The sequence below is a fragment of the Aquarana catesbeiana genome, linkage group LG11 (genome assembly GCF_042186555.1).
Source record: "Aquarana catesbeiana isolate 2022-GZ linkage group LG11, ASM4218655v1, whole genome shotgun sequence".
NCBI classification, from domain to species: Eukaryota; Metazoa; Chordata; class Amphibia; order Anura; family Ranidae; genus Aquarana; species Aquarana catesbeiana.
The window spans coordinates 254827672-254844388 of NC_133334.1; the positions used below are offsets into that span (position 1 = coordinate 254827672).

The following is a 16717-nucleotide window of genomic DNA, read 5'->3' on the forward strand; positions in this document are numbered from 1 at the left end:
GCATGACTATCCCAGAAAATCCGGAACAGTTGGCAAGTATGATGTAATGCAACACCCTCATCAGATTAATGCCTGATGAGGGTGTTCTTCTTTCCATATTTGGTTCTTGCATGTACAGTATTGCATTTTCACACCCCCAGTGTACCTGGGATAGCTGACACCCACACCCTGTGCAGACTTATATGGAAGAGGGGAATGTCCGTGTTCAACAGGTCAGCAGTGAGATCTCACAGATAGTGTCCTCCTCCAACCTGAGCAATAAAAATCGTTCCATTATTTCCTCATATAGACATGAAATCCTTCAATAAAAGCCTCTGCAGTCAATCAGCAGCTAGGACCAGCCCAGCCCCTGCCCTGTGTAACTCTCTGCAACTGAAGCTGTCATTTACTCCAGAGATAAGATGAGGAGAGAAGGAGTTGTGCTGTGCTGCCTGCTGCTGGCCGGCCTGTGTGCAGGTGAGAGCACTACATAGGGGGCCACTACATACAGAGGGGCACACTGACTGCTACTACATACAGAGGGGCACACTGACTGCTACTACATACAGAGGGGCACACTGACTGCTACTACATACAGAGGGGCACACTGACTGCTAATACATACAGAGGGGCACACTTACTGCTACTAGATACTGTACAGAGGGGGACACTGACTGCTACTATATACAGAGGGGCACACTGACTGTTACTACATACAGAGGGGCACACTGACTGCCACTACATACAGAGGGGCACGCTGACTGCTACTACATACAGAGGGCACACTGACTGTTACTACATACAGAGGGGCACACTTACTGTTACTACATACAGAGGGGCACGCTGACTGCCACTACATACAGAGGGGCACACTGACTGCTACTACATACAGAGGGCACACTGACTGTTACTACATACAGAGGGGCACGCTGACTGTTACTACATACAGAGGGCACACTGACTGTTACTACATACAGAGGGGCACACTGACTACTTGCTGACTGACACTATATACAGATGGGCACACTGACTTCTGCAGACTAATACTACATACAGAAGGGCACCCTGACTGCTATAGACTGGCACTATATACAGAGGAGAACACTGACTCCTGGAGACTGGCACTATATACAGATGGGTACCCTGAGTGGTACTATATACAGAGTAGACTGGCACTATATACACTGACTTTTTATGAATTCTATAGAGTTAGTTCTCTGTATTGCAATTTATTTGCAAATTGTTTGAAATTAAAACCTTTCTTTTTATCCTAAGTAGCTGAACCAGATTAGTTTTGTTGCTAGCTATTATGAAATTGTGCTGAGAGCCCCTCCTGTATTCTTTATATAAAACATGTTTATTGCCACCAAATAGTTATTATTATAAAGTTAATGTCCCATTCTCCTGCAGAGCTGATGTGCTGCAAACTGGTCATTGCTCTGCACAGTGAGGGGTGACAGGTCCCCGTGGGGTATGCGATATTTCATTGTTTTCCAGGGATAAACAGCAACTGCATTGTCTTGCACAATGTTCGCTGGTCATGTGACCTGGGGGTGTTGGGTCAGAGAAATCTGATCGTTGGTGACTCAGCATCATTTGCAAGTGTATGCAAGCTTCACATGCATGCCAAAGCTCAGCAGAGCCAAACTTTGCCTTGGTAGCGGGCCTCTAATTTTTTGTCCCCTATATGGCACTGCAGACCTTTGGAACATTTGAAGAGCTCTATCTACATCTACATGTACATGTAGCCAGGCAGCGGGCCAAAGGTGAGGACGGGATGGGCCATATCCAAGTGCAAACACTGAGATCTCATACACGCCATGTGAACAAAGAAGGATCACAGAGTGTACACAAATCACCGCATTTAAAACATTCAAATCCTCCAACTGCCAACTACGTGTGCTCAGAAAGTTTGTTCATTTTTCTTATTAGTCGGGTCAAATTGAAGTTTGTTTTCAACCGCAGCTTTAAGAAAATTCGAAGGATCAGAATGGAAAAGTTTTCTTGAACAAACAAATTTCTAACCGTGTATGTGGTTTTTGCTTGGTAAAGTCCACTCACTCCAAAATCGAATGTTAAAAGCAAATGAAATCTTTCGAGCGACATTTGAATGTCTTTTTTGAGAATTTTCGTGTACATATTCCAAAGATTTTTATAAGAATTTTCATTTGACATTGCTAGAAATTCTGTATATAGTCCTACAGAACAGGCAGTGCACAGTCCACATGGACCTTGCTGTTTAAAGCGGTTGCCCAGTCTCCTGTGAAAAAATTACTGTGAGGGGGCTGAGTGCGTACAGGTATGGGGGGGCTGAGTGCATAAAGGTATGGGGGGCTGGGTGCGTACAGGTATGAGGGGGGCTGGGTGAGCACAGGTGTGAGGGGGGGCTGGGTGCGCACAGGTATGAGGGGGGGATGAGTGCACACAAGTGTTAGGAGGGTGGCTGGGTGCGCACAGGTGTGGGGGGGACTGAGTGCGTGCAGCTATGAGGGGGGGCTCAGTGCGTACAGGTACGAGGGGGGGCTGGGTGCGTACAGGTATGGGGGGCTGAGTGCGTACAGGTGTGAGAGGGGGCTGAGTGTGTACAGGTGTGAGCAGGGGGGCTGAATGCGCACAGGTGTGCGGAGGGGGGTTAAGTGCGCACAGGTGTGAGAGGGGGCTGAGTGCATCCAGGTGTTAGGGGCGGCTGAGTGCGCACAGGTGTGGGGAGGGGGGCTGAATGCGCACAAGTGTGGGGAGGGGGGTTAGGTGCGCACAGGTGTGGGGAAGGGGGCTGAGTGCGCAGAGGTGTGAGGAGGGGGGCTGAGTGCGTACAGGTGTGAGGAGGGGGGCTGAGTGTGTACAGGTGTGAGGAGGGGGGCTGAGTGTGTACAGGTGTGAGGGGGGCTGAGTGCATACAGGTGTGGGGGGCGTGAGTGCGCACAGGTGTGAGGAGGGGGGCTGAGTGCACACAGTTGTGGTGAAGGGGGCTGAGTGCGCACAGGTGTGAGGAGGGGGGCTGAGTGCGCACAGGTAAAAACTGTAGCTGCTGGCATTTAAAAAGCAGCCACTTCCCTGTCCCACAATCCAGCGCAGTCCTCACCCCAGCCGGTTTCACCCGCTGTCTTCTTTCCTCTGCGCCGGCATCTTAAAGAGGTTCCCTTTTCCTCTCCGACCACCTAGGCGATAGGAAGCAGAAGTTCTACTGGCTAATGTCATTGTCTGAGCATGATCCCTCTTGCTCACGCTAAGACAACTGTAGGCAGGTACAGTCAACTTTCTTCACTACAGCTGGCACTATCTGCAGTGGTACTGCAGTTGGAGAAAATTTCGAGGAACATGGTTCTTCTATGGCTTCCTGGTTCACTGGGGAAGCCATCAGATTGGATGCTGCCACATCATGTGGCTGTAGCGACCATCTTGGGTCAGGCAGAGCCTTTTTAGGGCCCTGGCTCCCAGGGATGGCGGGCTTCTGGTGAGTTGGTAGAGTAGGAACAGGTACCCTGCCAGTAATAGTGCCAGGGAAAGGTTCCTGGCGAGTAGGGTCGCATCTCTTCTGGATACTTTCCTGATTGGGCACAAGACTGCCAGGCTGCATTGTATCCCCTCTCAATAGACACGGTCATTACTACGTCACATCGTTGTTACTGTGAGTGTATCCAACTTGATAGCGGTCATTGATCTGCACAGTGAGGGGTGACAGGTCCCCGCGGGGTATACAATATTTTATTGGTTTCCAGGGATAAACAGTGACTGCATTGTCCTTTTCAATGCTCGCTGGTCATGTGACCTGGGGGTGTTGGGTCAGAGAAATCTGATCGTTGGTGACTCAGCATCATTTGCAGGTGTATGCAAGCTTCACATGCATGCCAAAGCTCAGCAGAGCCAAACTTTGCCCTGGTAGCGGGCTTCTACTTTTTTGTCCCCTATATGGCACTGCAGACCTTTGGAACATTTGAAGAGCTCTATCTATATCTACATGTACATGTAGCCAGGCATTGGGCCAAAGGTGAGGCCGGGGATTCCGAGTGCAAACACTGAGATCTCATACACGCCATGTGAGCAAAGGAGGGACACGGAATGTTTTGTACATATAAAAAAACCCCCAGAAAATAAATTCTATTTACTACATTTAAAACATTCAAATCCTCCAACTGCCAACTACATGTGCTCAGAAAGTTTGTTCATTTTTCTTATCATTAGTCGGGTCAAATTGAAGTTTGTTTTCAACCGCAGTTTTAAGAAAATTCGAAGGATCAGGATGGAAACGTTTTCTTGAACAAACAAATTTCTAACCGTGTATGTGGTTCTTGCTTGGTAAAATCCATTCACTCCAAAAACGAATATTAAAAGCAAATGAAATCTTTCGAGCGACATTTGAATTTCTTTTTGGAGAATTTTCATATACATTTTCCAAAGATTTTTATAAGAATTTTCATTTGACATTGCTAGAAATTCTGTATATAGTCCTACAGAACAGGCAGTGCACAGTCCACATGGACCTTGCTGTTTAAAGCAGTTGCCCAGTCTCCTGTGAAAAAATTACTGTGAGAGGGCTGAGTGCGTACAGGTATGGGGGGGGAGGGGGCTGAGTGCTTACAGGTATGAGGGGGGAGGGGGCTGAGTGCGTACAGGTATGAGGGGGGAGGGGGCTGAGTGCGTACAGGTATGAGGGGGGGCAGAGTGTGTACAGGTATGGGGAGGGCTGAGTGCATACAGGTATGGGGGGGCTGGGTGCATACAGGTATAGGGGGGCTGAGTGCATACAGGTATGGGGGGGCTGAGTGTGTACAGGTATGAGAGGGGAGGGGGCTGAGTTCGTACAGGTATGAGGGGGGGCTGAGTGTGTACAGGCATGGGGGGCTGAGTGCGTACAGGTATGAGGGGGCTGAGTTTGTACAGGTATGGGGGGGCTGAGTGCGTACAGGTATGGGGGGGCTGAGTGCGTACAGGTATGGGGGGGCTGAGTGCGTACAGGTGTGAGGGGGGCTGAGTGCGCACAGGTATGAGGAGGGGGGCTGAGTGCGTACAGGTGTGAGGGGGGCTGAGTTATAGTTGCCACCTCATCCCTTTAAACCCGAACACATATTAATTACACAGGTTCTGTGGCTGATTAAGGTGGTAATTAAACTCACTTGGTGCCTTATCTGCATTTCATTAGCCTCAGAACCTGTGTAATTCATATGTGTTTGGGTTTAAAGGGATGAGGTGGCAACTCTAGGCTGAGTGCGCACAGGTGTGAGGAGTGGGGCTGAGTGTGCATAGGTGTGGGGAGGGGGGTGAGTGCGCACAGGTGTGAGGGGGGCTGAGTGCGCATAGGTGTGGGGAGGGGGGATGAGTGCACACAGGTGTGGGAAGGGGGGCTGAGTGCACACGGGTATGGGGGGGGCTGAGTGTGCACAGGTGTGAGGTGGGGGGCTGAGTGCGCACAGGTGTGAGGTGGGGGGCTGAGTGCGCACAGGTAAAAACTGTAGCTGCTGACATATGAAAAGCAGCCACTCGCCTGTCCCACAATCCAGCACAGTCCTCACCCCAGCCGGTTTCACCCGCTATCTTCTTTCCTCTGCGCCGGCATCTTAAAGAGGTTCCCTTTTCCGCTCTGACCAACTAGGCGATAGGAAGCAGAAGTTCTGCTGGCTAATGTAGTTGTCTGAGCATGATCCCTCTTGCTCATGCTCAGCCAACTGTAGGCAGGTGCAGTCTACTTTCTCCACTGCAGGTGGCACTATCTGCATCGGTACTGCAGTTGGAAGAAGAGTCAAGAGGAACATGGATCTTCTATGGCTTCCTGGTTCACTGGGGAAGCCATTAGATTGGATGCTGCCACACCATGTGGCTGTAGCGACCATCTTGGGTCAGGCAGAGCCTTTTTAGGGCCCTGGCTCCCAGGGATGGTGCGCTTGTGGTGAGTTGGTAGAGTAGGGACAGGTACCCTGTCAGTAATAGTGCTAGGGAAAGGTTCCTGATGAGGAGGGAAATCGTAGGGTCACATCTCTTCTGGATACTTTCCTGATTGGGCACAAGACTGCCAGGCTACATTGTATCCTCTCTCAATAGACATGGTCATTACTACATCACATCGTTGTTACTGTGAGTGTATCCAACTGGATTGCAGCCCCACCAGGTTGGTTGTGAATTGTTGCTGCATCACTTTAATACAAATTTTTTGTTGCACTTGACTATGTGAATTATTGTCGCCGCACTCCCTGCACCCCACCTACACACCATTTTCCTGCTCCCTTCCTTGCACAGTGATATCACTCAGTGAATTGTGTCTTTGCTTTGATGGCAGGAGGCGAGGATGGAAGACCTCTGGTGGGTACACGGTACGGCAAACTGCACGGCAAAACGGTGACGGTCAAAGAAACGGACAGACAGGTTCATGCCTTCTATGGGGTCCCTTTCGCTAAGCCTCCAGTGGGACCGCTACGTTTTGCAGCATCAGGACCCCCAGAAAGCTGGAATGGGGTGAGAGAGGCCACCGAACCGCCTCCCATGTAAGTACACCGGGGGAAGAGGAGTTGCTTGGCCAGATGCTGTTTAGGGACACCAACTGTCTTAACCACTTGCCACTCGGGCCAATTCTAAAATTCTAACACTTTGCTCCGACATGTAAAAATCTACTTTTTTTGCTAGAAAATTACATATATATATATATATATATATATATATATATATATATATATATATTAGCAGAGGCCCTATAGAATAAAATGGTGGGTGTTGCAATTTTTTATGTCACACGATATTTGCGCAGTGGTTTTTCAAATGCTATTTTTTTGTAAAAAAACACTTTCATGAATTAAAAGAAAACAAACCCCTAAAGCTAGCCCAATTTTTAATTTTTTTTTGTATGATGTGAAAGATGTTACGCCAAGTAAATAGATACCTAACATGTCACGCTTTAAAATTGCGTCTGCCCATGGAATGGCGGAAAACTACGGGCTCCAAGATGAGACAATAGAACACAGGAAAGGCTAACTCCATAGAAGTCATGGTTTCCATATACTGCACTGACACCCTGAAACCTCTCTTCAGTTTGGAATAAGTAGCTCTATAACAGTGGTTCTCAACCTGGGGGTCGAATGATGATTTGCCAGGGGTCACCGAATCCTGGGCTGTGCCTGGAGCCCACAGCCGCCCACTCAGCCTCTTCGCAGCCGCCCATTCAGTTCACGGTATGGCTGGGGGGCAGAGACTAGAGGTCAGCTGACTGGTGAGGAATGTGAAGTGGGAGGGGTTGGAGGAGACCCTATCTCCTGATTTTGGCATAGGTGTCACTGCTTGAGACACCACAAAGTCAGAGACACAGTGAAGCCGGAGACACAGTGAGTGAGTAACACTACTTAACCCATCTAACCCCCCAGCACTGCCACTCATCCCATTCCCCCCCACCCCCCCACCAAGGAGTAAGAGAAGGAATAAAAATAGAGAATACATGGAAGGGAGAGGAAAAGAGGGGGAGGAACAAAGAAAAAGAGAGAGAAAGAATAGGAGAACAAGAAAGATGGCTAGAGAGAGGGATGGGGAAAAAAAACAAGAAATTAGGATAGAGAGAGATAAAAGGAGAACAAAGAGAGAGTGGTATATTCTAAAATGTACCATAAGGGGTTTTAATACTGTACGAGTGGAAGGGACTCAGGGAGCGCTAAATGTCCGTGGGTTAGGGGCGCAAATTACTTGCGTTGCCTTGGGTGCTGACAACCCACGCTACGAAAATAATTTTACTGTTCGGGGTCCCCACAACTTGGGAAATTTTATCAAGGGGTCACAGCACTAGGAAGGTTGAGAACCACTGGTCTATAATATTATATATGCACTATATGCCAGCGGATCTGGATGTACATTTAATCTAATGACACGGGGTGGCACCTGCCTGGGATGCAAGGGCTGGGCATCCTAGGAGGCTGCTGGTCCCCCAAATGGCATTCTTGCCTAGGGGAGAAAGGGGGAAGTGAGGGGATGTTTTCTCTGAGAAAGGTACAAAAATAAATAAATAGCTCTGCTTGTAAAAGAGAAGGTTAGACATGTGCAGAACAAAAAAATTTGTTAGCCCTGTAATTCCCACAATGGGAACGAGCATACCAGCTCCGGTCGGTGTCTCGTGTCCTGATTGGATAGATTGATAGCATCTCAGCCATTGGCTCCCACTGCTGTCAAACAAATCCAATGAAGCACGCGCCAGGGGACGAAGCCGAGTCCTGCTGTGTCAACAGACGCAGCAGCAGGGCACGAGAGCGCGCTCGCACGGGTGTTCTGTTGGAGAGCGCTTCTCCGGTGGGACACTTGAGAAGAGGAGTGCTGCGGAGGGACCCCAGAAGAGGAGGATCAGGGCCACTCTGTGCATAACCAACTGCACAGAGGAGGTAAGTATGACGGGTTTTTTTTGTTTTTTTTTTTTTGAACGGAACCTTTACAACCCCTTTAATTCGTGTTCAGAATTAATTTCATATATTCGAATTCCATTTGGTATTGAATTTATTCTATTTGAAAAATTCTAATTTTGGAAGATGGCTATATTCTTTCTATTTAATTCTATTCTATTGTTTGTTTTATATACTACTATATTCTTTTCTATTCGATTTCAAATTTTTTCTATTCGATTTTCAGAGATGGTTATATTGTTAGATTCTTTCTATTCTGTTTTTTTTTTCTATTCTATTCTGTTCTATTCTTTTGAATTCTACTATTTTATTTTCTATTCTATTCAAATGTATTCTAGTTGAATTTCAATAGATGGTTATATTTTTCTATTTTATTCTATTTTAATTTTGGGAAACGGTTATATTCTATTCTACTTTTCTTTTCTCTTCTATTCTATTCTTTTCTATATGGATCCAAATGTATTAGATTAGAAACTGGAATTTCGGAAGAAGATTATATTCTTTATATACTATTGTTTTTTTTTTCTATTCTATCCCAATTTAAGTTTCAGAAGATGGTTGTATTATTTCTAATTTATTCTATTCTATTTTTTTATATTATATTCCCTTGTTTTCTATTTTATTCTATTTTTTCTGTTTTATTCTATTCTTTATATTCTATCCCTTTATTTTCTATCTCTTTTTATTTTCTATTCTATATTTTTCTATTCTGTTCTGTTTTACTCTATTCTATTCTGTTCTATTCTATTCCTTTATTTTCTATTCTATTTTATTCTCTTTGAATGCGATTTTTAAAAACAATTCTAATGCTGTTCAAAAACTATTTGAATTCGAATTTCATCCAAAATTTTGTTTCATTATTTTGGATTCATTTACGTTTATTCCTATTGTCATTCGGTAATTGGGATACATCTGAATAATGAAGAATTTGTCTGAAATTTGATTTGAAACTAACTGCACATGTCTAGAGAAGTGAGAGGGAGCTCACCGTGAACATTAGAGCGACAGCAATAATTCTAGCACTAGACCTCCTCTGTAAATCTAAACAGGTAACCTGTAAAAAAATGTTAAAGCGCCGCCTTTGTAGATTAAAGTGCTACTAAACCCAGGACCCTGCATTCACTATATCTGGTCTCACACAGTACACAGAACATGGAAATGCAATTTTTTTAGTGAATATAAACTGCTAAATACCTTTTCTCATCAGCAGTATATAGCAGTCTTGTGACTTATATCAGTGTTCAGCCAAGCACTGGTTAAAGCTTGGAGGAGGAGTTTTTTTAACTGTTTATCAGACTGCGGGGCCCCTGACCCTCTGTGTGGACAGTGTGGATTGGCCCTGTGTTGATCACATGCAGCCTCCCAAGAAAAATAAAAAGTTCTCTAGCAATACACACCAAACTGACCATGTGCAGCCTGACTCCATAGGCTCTGTGTTATTAGGAAATTATCAATGGAAGAAGGGGAGGATCAGAGAAGACTGGATCAAACAGCATTTTTTCACAATGCGGATTAACCCCTTAGGTTCCACAGTGAGTATAACAAGCATGCTTTACTGCATATACAGACTGATTTTACTGTTGTGGGTGTAAAACTTTAAGTACCATTGTTTCTCACCATTCCACAAGCTTGTGCAGTTTTAAAGTGTAACTATTTACTCAACGTAACATCTTTCACATTAAAAAAAAAAAAAATTGGGGTGTATATATTGTGTTTTATTCTTTAATTTTTCCCCAAAAATTGCATTTGAAAAACCGCTGCGCAAATACCATGTGACATAAAAAATTGCAACGATCGCCATTTTATTCCCTAGTCTCTGCAAAAAGAAAAATACACACACACACATATATATATATATATATATATATATATATATATATATATATATATATATATATGTTTGGGGGTTCTAAATGCCAGAAAGTCTGGTCTTCAAGTGGTGTTAATAGAATAATATATTACAATGTACAATGTGTGGGGTCCCCTCTCCCTGAGATCCTCAATTTGCTCTGAGCTGATTTCCATATTTTCTCTTTCAGGTGTCTGCAGAACACGGAAGGGATGGAAATGCTTATAGATCTGATCAAAGCTAAACTCAAGCTCCCACCCACATCTGAGGACTGCCTGTACCTCAATGTCTTCACTCCTGCTGACCGCGGACAGAATGCCAAACTACCCGTGAGTTCCAGAGGTGCTTCAGATTATGGGAGGTATTGCTGGATTGTAGAAGTCGTCAGAAAACATTTTATTGAGCCGTTGTGATGGCCAATGTACAGTATATCTGTACAATATTTCCTTTGTTCATGACTCTGACGGCTTGTAGAATCCAGCAGGCACTTCTTTGTATGGTCACATGTCCACCTCCCTGAGCCTACCTACCTGAAACGTGAAACTGTCAAAGCTGCAGTTTACAGACAGCCCCAAGATACTGTATTATAAACAAGGGTCTGTACCTTTTTCCTTCTGATATTTCAGGAACCGGCATTAGCACAGTTTTTGCTGTCAGGTTGATATGAAAGTTTACCTGTTGTGAAGAGTAGTGGCAGTTTAAAGGGAACCTGTCATTAAAGAGATAATGAGGTTGCTATTGATTAGTTTTCCCTCTGAGAATGCAAGCTGCCAGGAAGTCATATGATGCCATAATTAAGTATTTTGAGTGTCAGTGTTTTTTTTGTTTTGAATCATTTTGGATAGAGTAAGGGAGGGTTATAACCTCTGTCAGTTTTTTGCCATCTTTGACCCATTGGGGAGATCTCCTTTCACTTCCTGTTCCATAGTCAAAACAGGAAGTGAGAGGAAAGCTCTTCAACGTGAGTAAATCCCTGGTTGTCACTAGAACTAGTATCCCCATTGAAAGATTTCCCCCCTATTCCTGTTCTGGGGACAACCCAAAATTAGGGATTTTCTTATATTTTCACCTTCGATGATAATGGTAAACAGAACAAATAGGATAACAGACAGTAATAATAACTGACAGGTGTTCTAATCCCCCTCCATTCAAATGTATTTTTTTTTTTATACATTTCTAAAAATGGCTTCCATTACCAGCTGAGTAGATCGTGCTATGATGGCACAGACCGGTCACTGTGGCAGTGCACTTGATTTTTAGGGCCCAGCTCACTGTTGGTTCCCGCTAATGTCACCATATTTGCAGATCATGGTTATCGCACTCAGTACGGGTGTATGAATGTGTGTGAATCCATCCTTTACTGATATAAAGGAAGGTGACCTGCATTAAGGACCGAAGGTTATTGACCCTTTATTGATTCTCTCCAGGTGATGGTGTTTATTCATGGAGGTGGATTAATTATGGGAGGAGCCATGATGTTTGAGGGTTCTGCGCTGAGTGCCCATGAAAATGTCATCATCGTATCCATCCAGTACCGCCTGGGGATTATGGGATTCTTAAGGTAATGTACCATACACATCTCTCAAAACAATTGTTGGGTCCAGAGATTTAGGCAGCTGAAGTTCTAGGCAGATCTCAACTTTTTCCTTTAAGTCAAGTTTGTCTCCGCTTCCTCTCGCCCTCCAAGCCTGTTGGCCTATAGGTACCCCATCACATTAACGTCTTGGTGGTCTGATCTCACTGAAGCCTCAGTGCCCAAACCAAAGCATTATTATAGACCGATTAACTTCACAACTTTAGTGCAAACTCTAGATTAATTTGTCTATCTAATCTTCTAACTTTGTTAGTACTTTAAACTTTTGTTTATTTAAATTGTAATAACAATGCTTATTATACTTTACATTTTACTTTGCTTGCAGTTTTTATAAATTTAGATGGCACGCCCCATAAGGAGCCACTAGTTCAAGGGGTCTTCTGAAGCTAGTCTTGACTGTGTTGGTACCTCTGCCCCTTTGACACACCCAGTTACATTCATACAACTCCAGGTTTCTTTCCCACAAACCTCGTCTCAAGAAAATGGACCAACTCAGTTGAAGTGTGAAAAAAAAAAAAATCTTCAAAATCAAAATCTTACATGTGCAATAGCTAAAGCTTATACTTGGGCCTAGTTCTCCACCATCCACCAAAATCTGCTTTAACAGGATCACCAAAGGTGTACCAAGTGGTAGCTTAATGGTAACTTTAGACCTAACAAACCCAAATAGATCACAACTGGTATGATTTAAGCAAATAGAGGAAAATAGGAGGAACAGTCTCTGGATGGTTTCTTCTGCTAGCTATTATTGGGGCCCTTTAATAATGGTGCACTAATGGTGATGACTAGAAAACACGCCCTGCTTTCAGTTCTGTGTACACTAGTTGCAGGAATGCTTTGTGGTGGTGGTTTGAAAGGGTAACAAGAGAAAAGGGTGGTGTGGAATCCGGTAAGGAATCAGTTCAACAAATATTTGAGTGATCCTCAATAGGTGTTGGGTGTCAGTCTATGGTAGGTCACATGCACTGGCGTAGCGTCAAGGGTCACAATGGTGACCCCCCGTGCGACTTCCTTGTCACATTCCATTTGCCACCTGAACAGGAGGGGCGGTACTGGGCAGCATATGGAGGAATTGTTCCGCTCCATTTTTCTCCTGCTTCTCCTGTCCCTGCGGCTGCAGGAGGAAAATGGAGGGGATTGGTTATTGGTTCCTGTACCTGCCGCCCCTCCTGACCTAGGTACTCTTATTTCCTGCTGCCCAGGCCCCCTGTGTGCTCCCCTAGTCCTCACCCCCACCCCCATCCCACAGCACTACTGGGATGTTTCAGGATGGAGAGCAGGGAACGGGTCGGTAAATATGTAATTTACCAGACTCTTCCTTTTCGGTACAGATCCCTGCTGTGTCCATTCATAACTGTAGCTTCAGTTTGTGAATGAATGGCAGGCTGTGTACCAGGGGCGGACTGATAACTCATGGTGCCCCCGGGCAACAGGAGATTATGGGGCCCCCCGGCAATCAGAGATTATGGGGCCACACAGTATACACACACAGTATACAATCACACAGTATACACATACATGTACACACAGTATACACAGATAGATGTAAAAAAACCACAGATTTATACATACTGTACCTGGTTTTACTGAGGCTTGCAACCCTGATGGGGCCCCCTAGTGACCCAGGGCCCTCGGGCAGTGCCCGAGTGGCTCAATGGTCAGTCCGCCCCTGCTGTATACATTCCTGACAATTTATTCTGTGCAGCTGAGGCTGCAGAGATGGAGATTGAGGTCTGTGTCCTCTGTCTCCTTTCTCTGTCTCAAACGTGAAAAATCAGACTCCTGATATTTCAACAAAGCCCCCCAACGGGGCTCCTAAAAAAAAAATTGTAAAAATACAATCGTAATCAACTTTTGTATCGGGGCCCACAAGCTTCAAGCTACACCTCTGGTCACATGTGATGGAAATTAATCCAGGGAGTGAGAGTTTTGCTATGATAGGCGGTTAAGAGGCTCTGTTCCTGCTGTATAGTGTATGTATGCAAAGGGTTAAGAACTCTCTCCTCCAGTCCTGCTCTTCAGCCTTGAATGTGATGGTAGAGGGGCCCCTCATAGATTGATGACCTGAGCTCTGATGAACCTGCACAAGGAATGCTGGCAATGTTGCTGACATCTGGCGAGTTGACTTATAAACTAAAATGTTAAAAAATGTATTTTATTCTACGCCAATTTTTTTAATGAGTTGACTCCTGGACTAAAATGTAAAAAAAATGTTTATTTTAATTTTACTGCTCTAATAGACGAAAATGTTGGGAAAAAAAACAACTTGTTTTTATTTTATACTAACAAATGTAATCACTTATTCACAGCAGAAGCCGATCTGTGGGTGCCAGGCAATGGATGTCCACCGGCACCCGCCGATCGTCGGTAAGACAGACAGATCTTAGTTCTGACTGGGGGGGAAGGGATGGCTTTTGTGTTCCTGCAAAGGAGGGAACAAAATCCACCTCTTCCCTTAGTAAAAAAAACCTAACACATGTCACAAAAACACTGGCTAGGCACACAGTTAACCCTTTGATTGCCCTAGATATTTAACCCCTTCCCAACCAGTGACATTAGTACAGTAATGCCGCGTACACACGATCGGACATTGATTGGACATTCCGACAACAAAATCTATGGATTTTTTCCGACGGATGTTGGCTCAAACTTGTCTTGCATACACACGGTCACACAAAGTTGGTCGGAAATTCCGAACGTCAAGAACGTGGTAACGTACAACATGTACGACGAGCCAAGAAAAATTAAGTTCAATAGCCAGTGCGGCTCTTCTGCTTGATTCCGGGAATGTGTGGCACTTTGTACGTCGGAATTGTGTACACACGATCAGAACGGATGCGCGAACAGATTTTGTTGTCGGAAAATTTGAGAACCAGATCTCAAATTTTGTGCAATGGAAATTCCGATGGAAACTGTCCGATGGAGCCTACACACGGTCGGAATTTCCGGCAACAAGCTCCGATCGCACATTTTACGTCGGAAAGTCCGGCCGTGTGTACGGGGCATTACAGTGCATATTTTTAGCAGTGATCACTGTAATAGTGTCACAGGTTCCCACAAAATGTCAAGTGTCAGTGTCCGATTGTCCACCGCAATATTGCCATCCCTTTATTACTAGTATTAAAAAAAAAAAATTCCATAAATATATCCAATAGTTAGTAGATGCTATAAAGTTCGCATAAAACAATCAATGTACGGTTATTGGGATTTTTATTAACCAAAAGTATGTATCAGAATACATATTGGCCTAAATTTATGAAGAAATTAGATGTTTATTGGATATGTTTTAGAGCAGAAAGTAAAAAATATTTTTTTTTGAAAATTGTCGGTCTTTTTTTGTTTAATACGCAAAAAAAAAAATAATCCAGTGGTGATTAAATACCACCAAAGGAAAGCTCTATTTGTGGGAAAAAAATTATATAAATTTTATTTTGGTACAGTGTCACACGACCACGCAATTGTCAGTTAAACACAGTGCCGTATCGCAAATCATCAAGGGGGGTAAATCTTTCTTTTTTTTTTTTTTTTACAATGTATTTATTTTTTTTAACATACTTTAATACTTTCTAACACTGAATCTTTTTTTCACAGCAAGAGAGCCACAGTTCCATCTGTAGGTTGGAAAACATTGCTGGAAAATTGTGATTGTTGTGATTGGCTGTCACAGCTATCGCATAATTGAGAACCATGCTGATATTTTATTTATTATAAGTCAGTGACAGCGCAGTCACAGAACTATGGTTGTGCACAGTTCTAGTTCACAGATGAATTTACTCATGGCATGGGTAGCTGTGCCTGACAATATTAATCTGGATTAAAGATACCAAGCGATAAAAGCACCAATAGCGAGACTCGGGAGATCATAGGGGGCGGGACCTGGCTTGACTTTTTACAGGAAAAGTGGAGATTTACATAGAAATTTCAGGTGCCTGTATCTCTAGAACAGCTGAATACCTTGACTTGCTGTTTTTGCTAAAGGTTCAATCTTTTGTGTATTTTTCATCTCGTACCCAACTAATAAATTGTAATGTTCATTCCTTGAGCGCTCTGATAGGTGAGTAGAGCTAACTCCTCATTTGAGTACAACCTGCTTGACTACTGGAAGCAGAGGAGGAGACTGGCTCCATTAGGGGGTGTCACTTTCCACTAGGAGATCATTTTCTATAGACTTCTCACATGACCTCTGTCATCTCTTAGCTCTGGGGACAGCCAAGCTCCTGGAAATTATGGATTCCTGGATCAGGTGGAGGCGCTGCGCTGGGTGCAAGAGAACATCGCAAATTTCGGGGGTGACCCAGACTCCGTCACCATATTCGGAGAGTCGGCCGGTGGGGTCAGTGTCTCTGCATTGGTAAGTATAGAAAAAGTAAATTTGGAGGCACCTCCAATTCTGACTTGCTTGTAAAAGTACCGGCTCCAAAACTATCATCCTCATCCTCCCTTCACTACCTGGCGAGTCACCAAGCTGGAACAAGCCAGTGACCTTTTATGAAAATATGATCCTTGGCTGCAGTCATGCTCATCCAATGGCTTTAGTACTTCTAATGCTGTGTACACAGGACCAGACTTTTTGACAGCAAAGGTCAAAACAATTCGATCGCGTGTGGGCTGCATCGGACCTTTTCTGTTGAAAAATCTGACGGACTTTAGAAATAGAACATGTTTCAAATCTTTCCGACGGACTCGAGTCCTATCGAAAAATCCGCTCGTCTGTATGCTAGTCCGATGAACCAAAAACGACGCAAGGGCAGCTATTGGTTACTGGCTATGAACTTCCTTATTTTAGTCCGGTCGTACGTCATTACATTCGAATCAGTCGGACTTTGGTGTGATCGTTTGTAGGCAAGTCCGTTTCATTGGAACTCCGTCGAAAAGTCCTTCGGAGTTCAGTCTGTCAAAGTCCGCTCGTGTGTACGCAGCATAAGTCTTTGA

General features: G+C 44.4%; 1 protein-coding gene across 5 annotated transcripts in view; it reads left to right on the forward strand.

The window, feature by feature from the left end:
* The first annotated feature begins 299 nt into the window (after positions 1 to 299).
* Positions 300 to 16717, forward strand: part of LOC141112680 (uncharacterized) — a 170866-nt gene continuing 154448 nt past the window's right edge. For all 5 annotated transcript variants that reach the window (XM_073605677.1, XM_073605680.1, XM_073605676.1 and 2 more), the window contains exons 1-5: positions 300 to 456; positions 6251 to 6455; positions 10382 to 10520; positions 11619 to 11752; positions 15983 to 16136. In XM_073605677.1, the coding sequence (XP_073461778.1) occupies positions 402 to 456; positions 6251 to 6455; positions 10382 to 10520; positions 11619 to 11752; positions 15983 to 16136 (687 nt within the window). In that variant the 5' untranslated portion in view covers positions 300 to 401. The remainder of the gene's footprint in view (positions 457 to 6250; positions 6456 to 10381; positions 10521 to 11618; positions 11753 to 15982; positions 16137 to 16717) is intronic.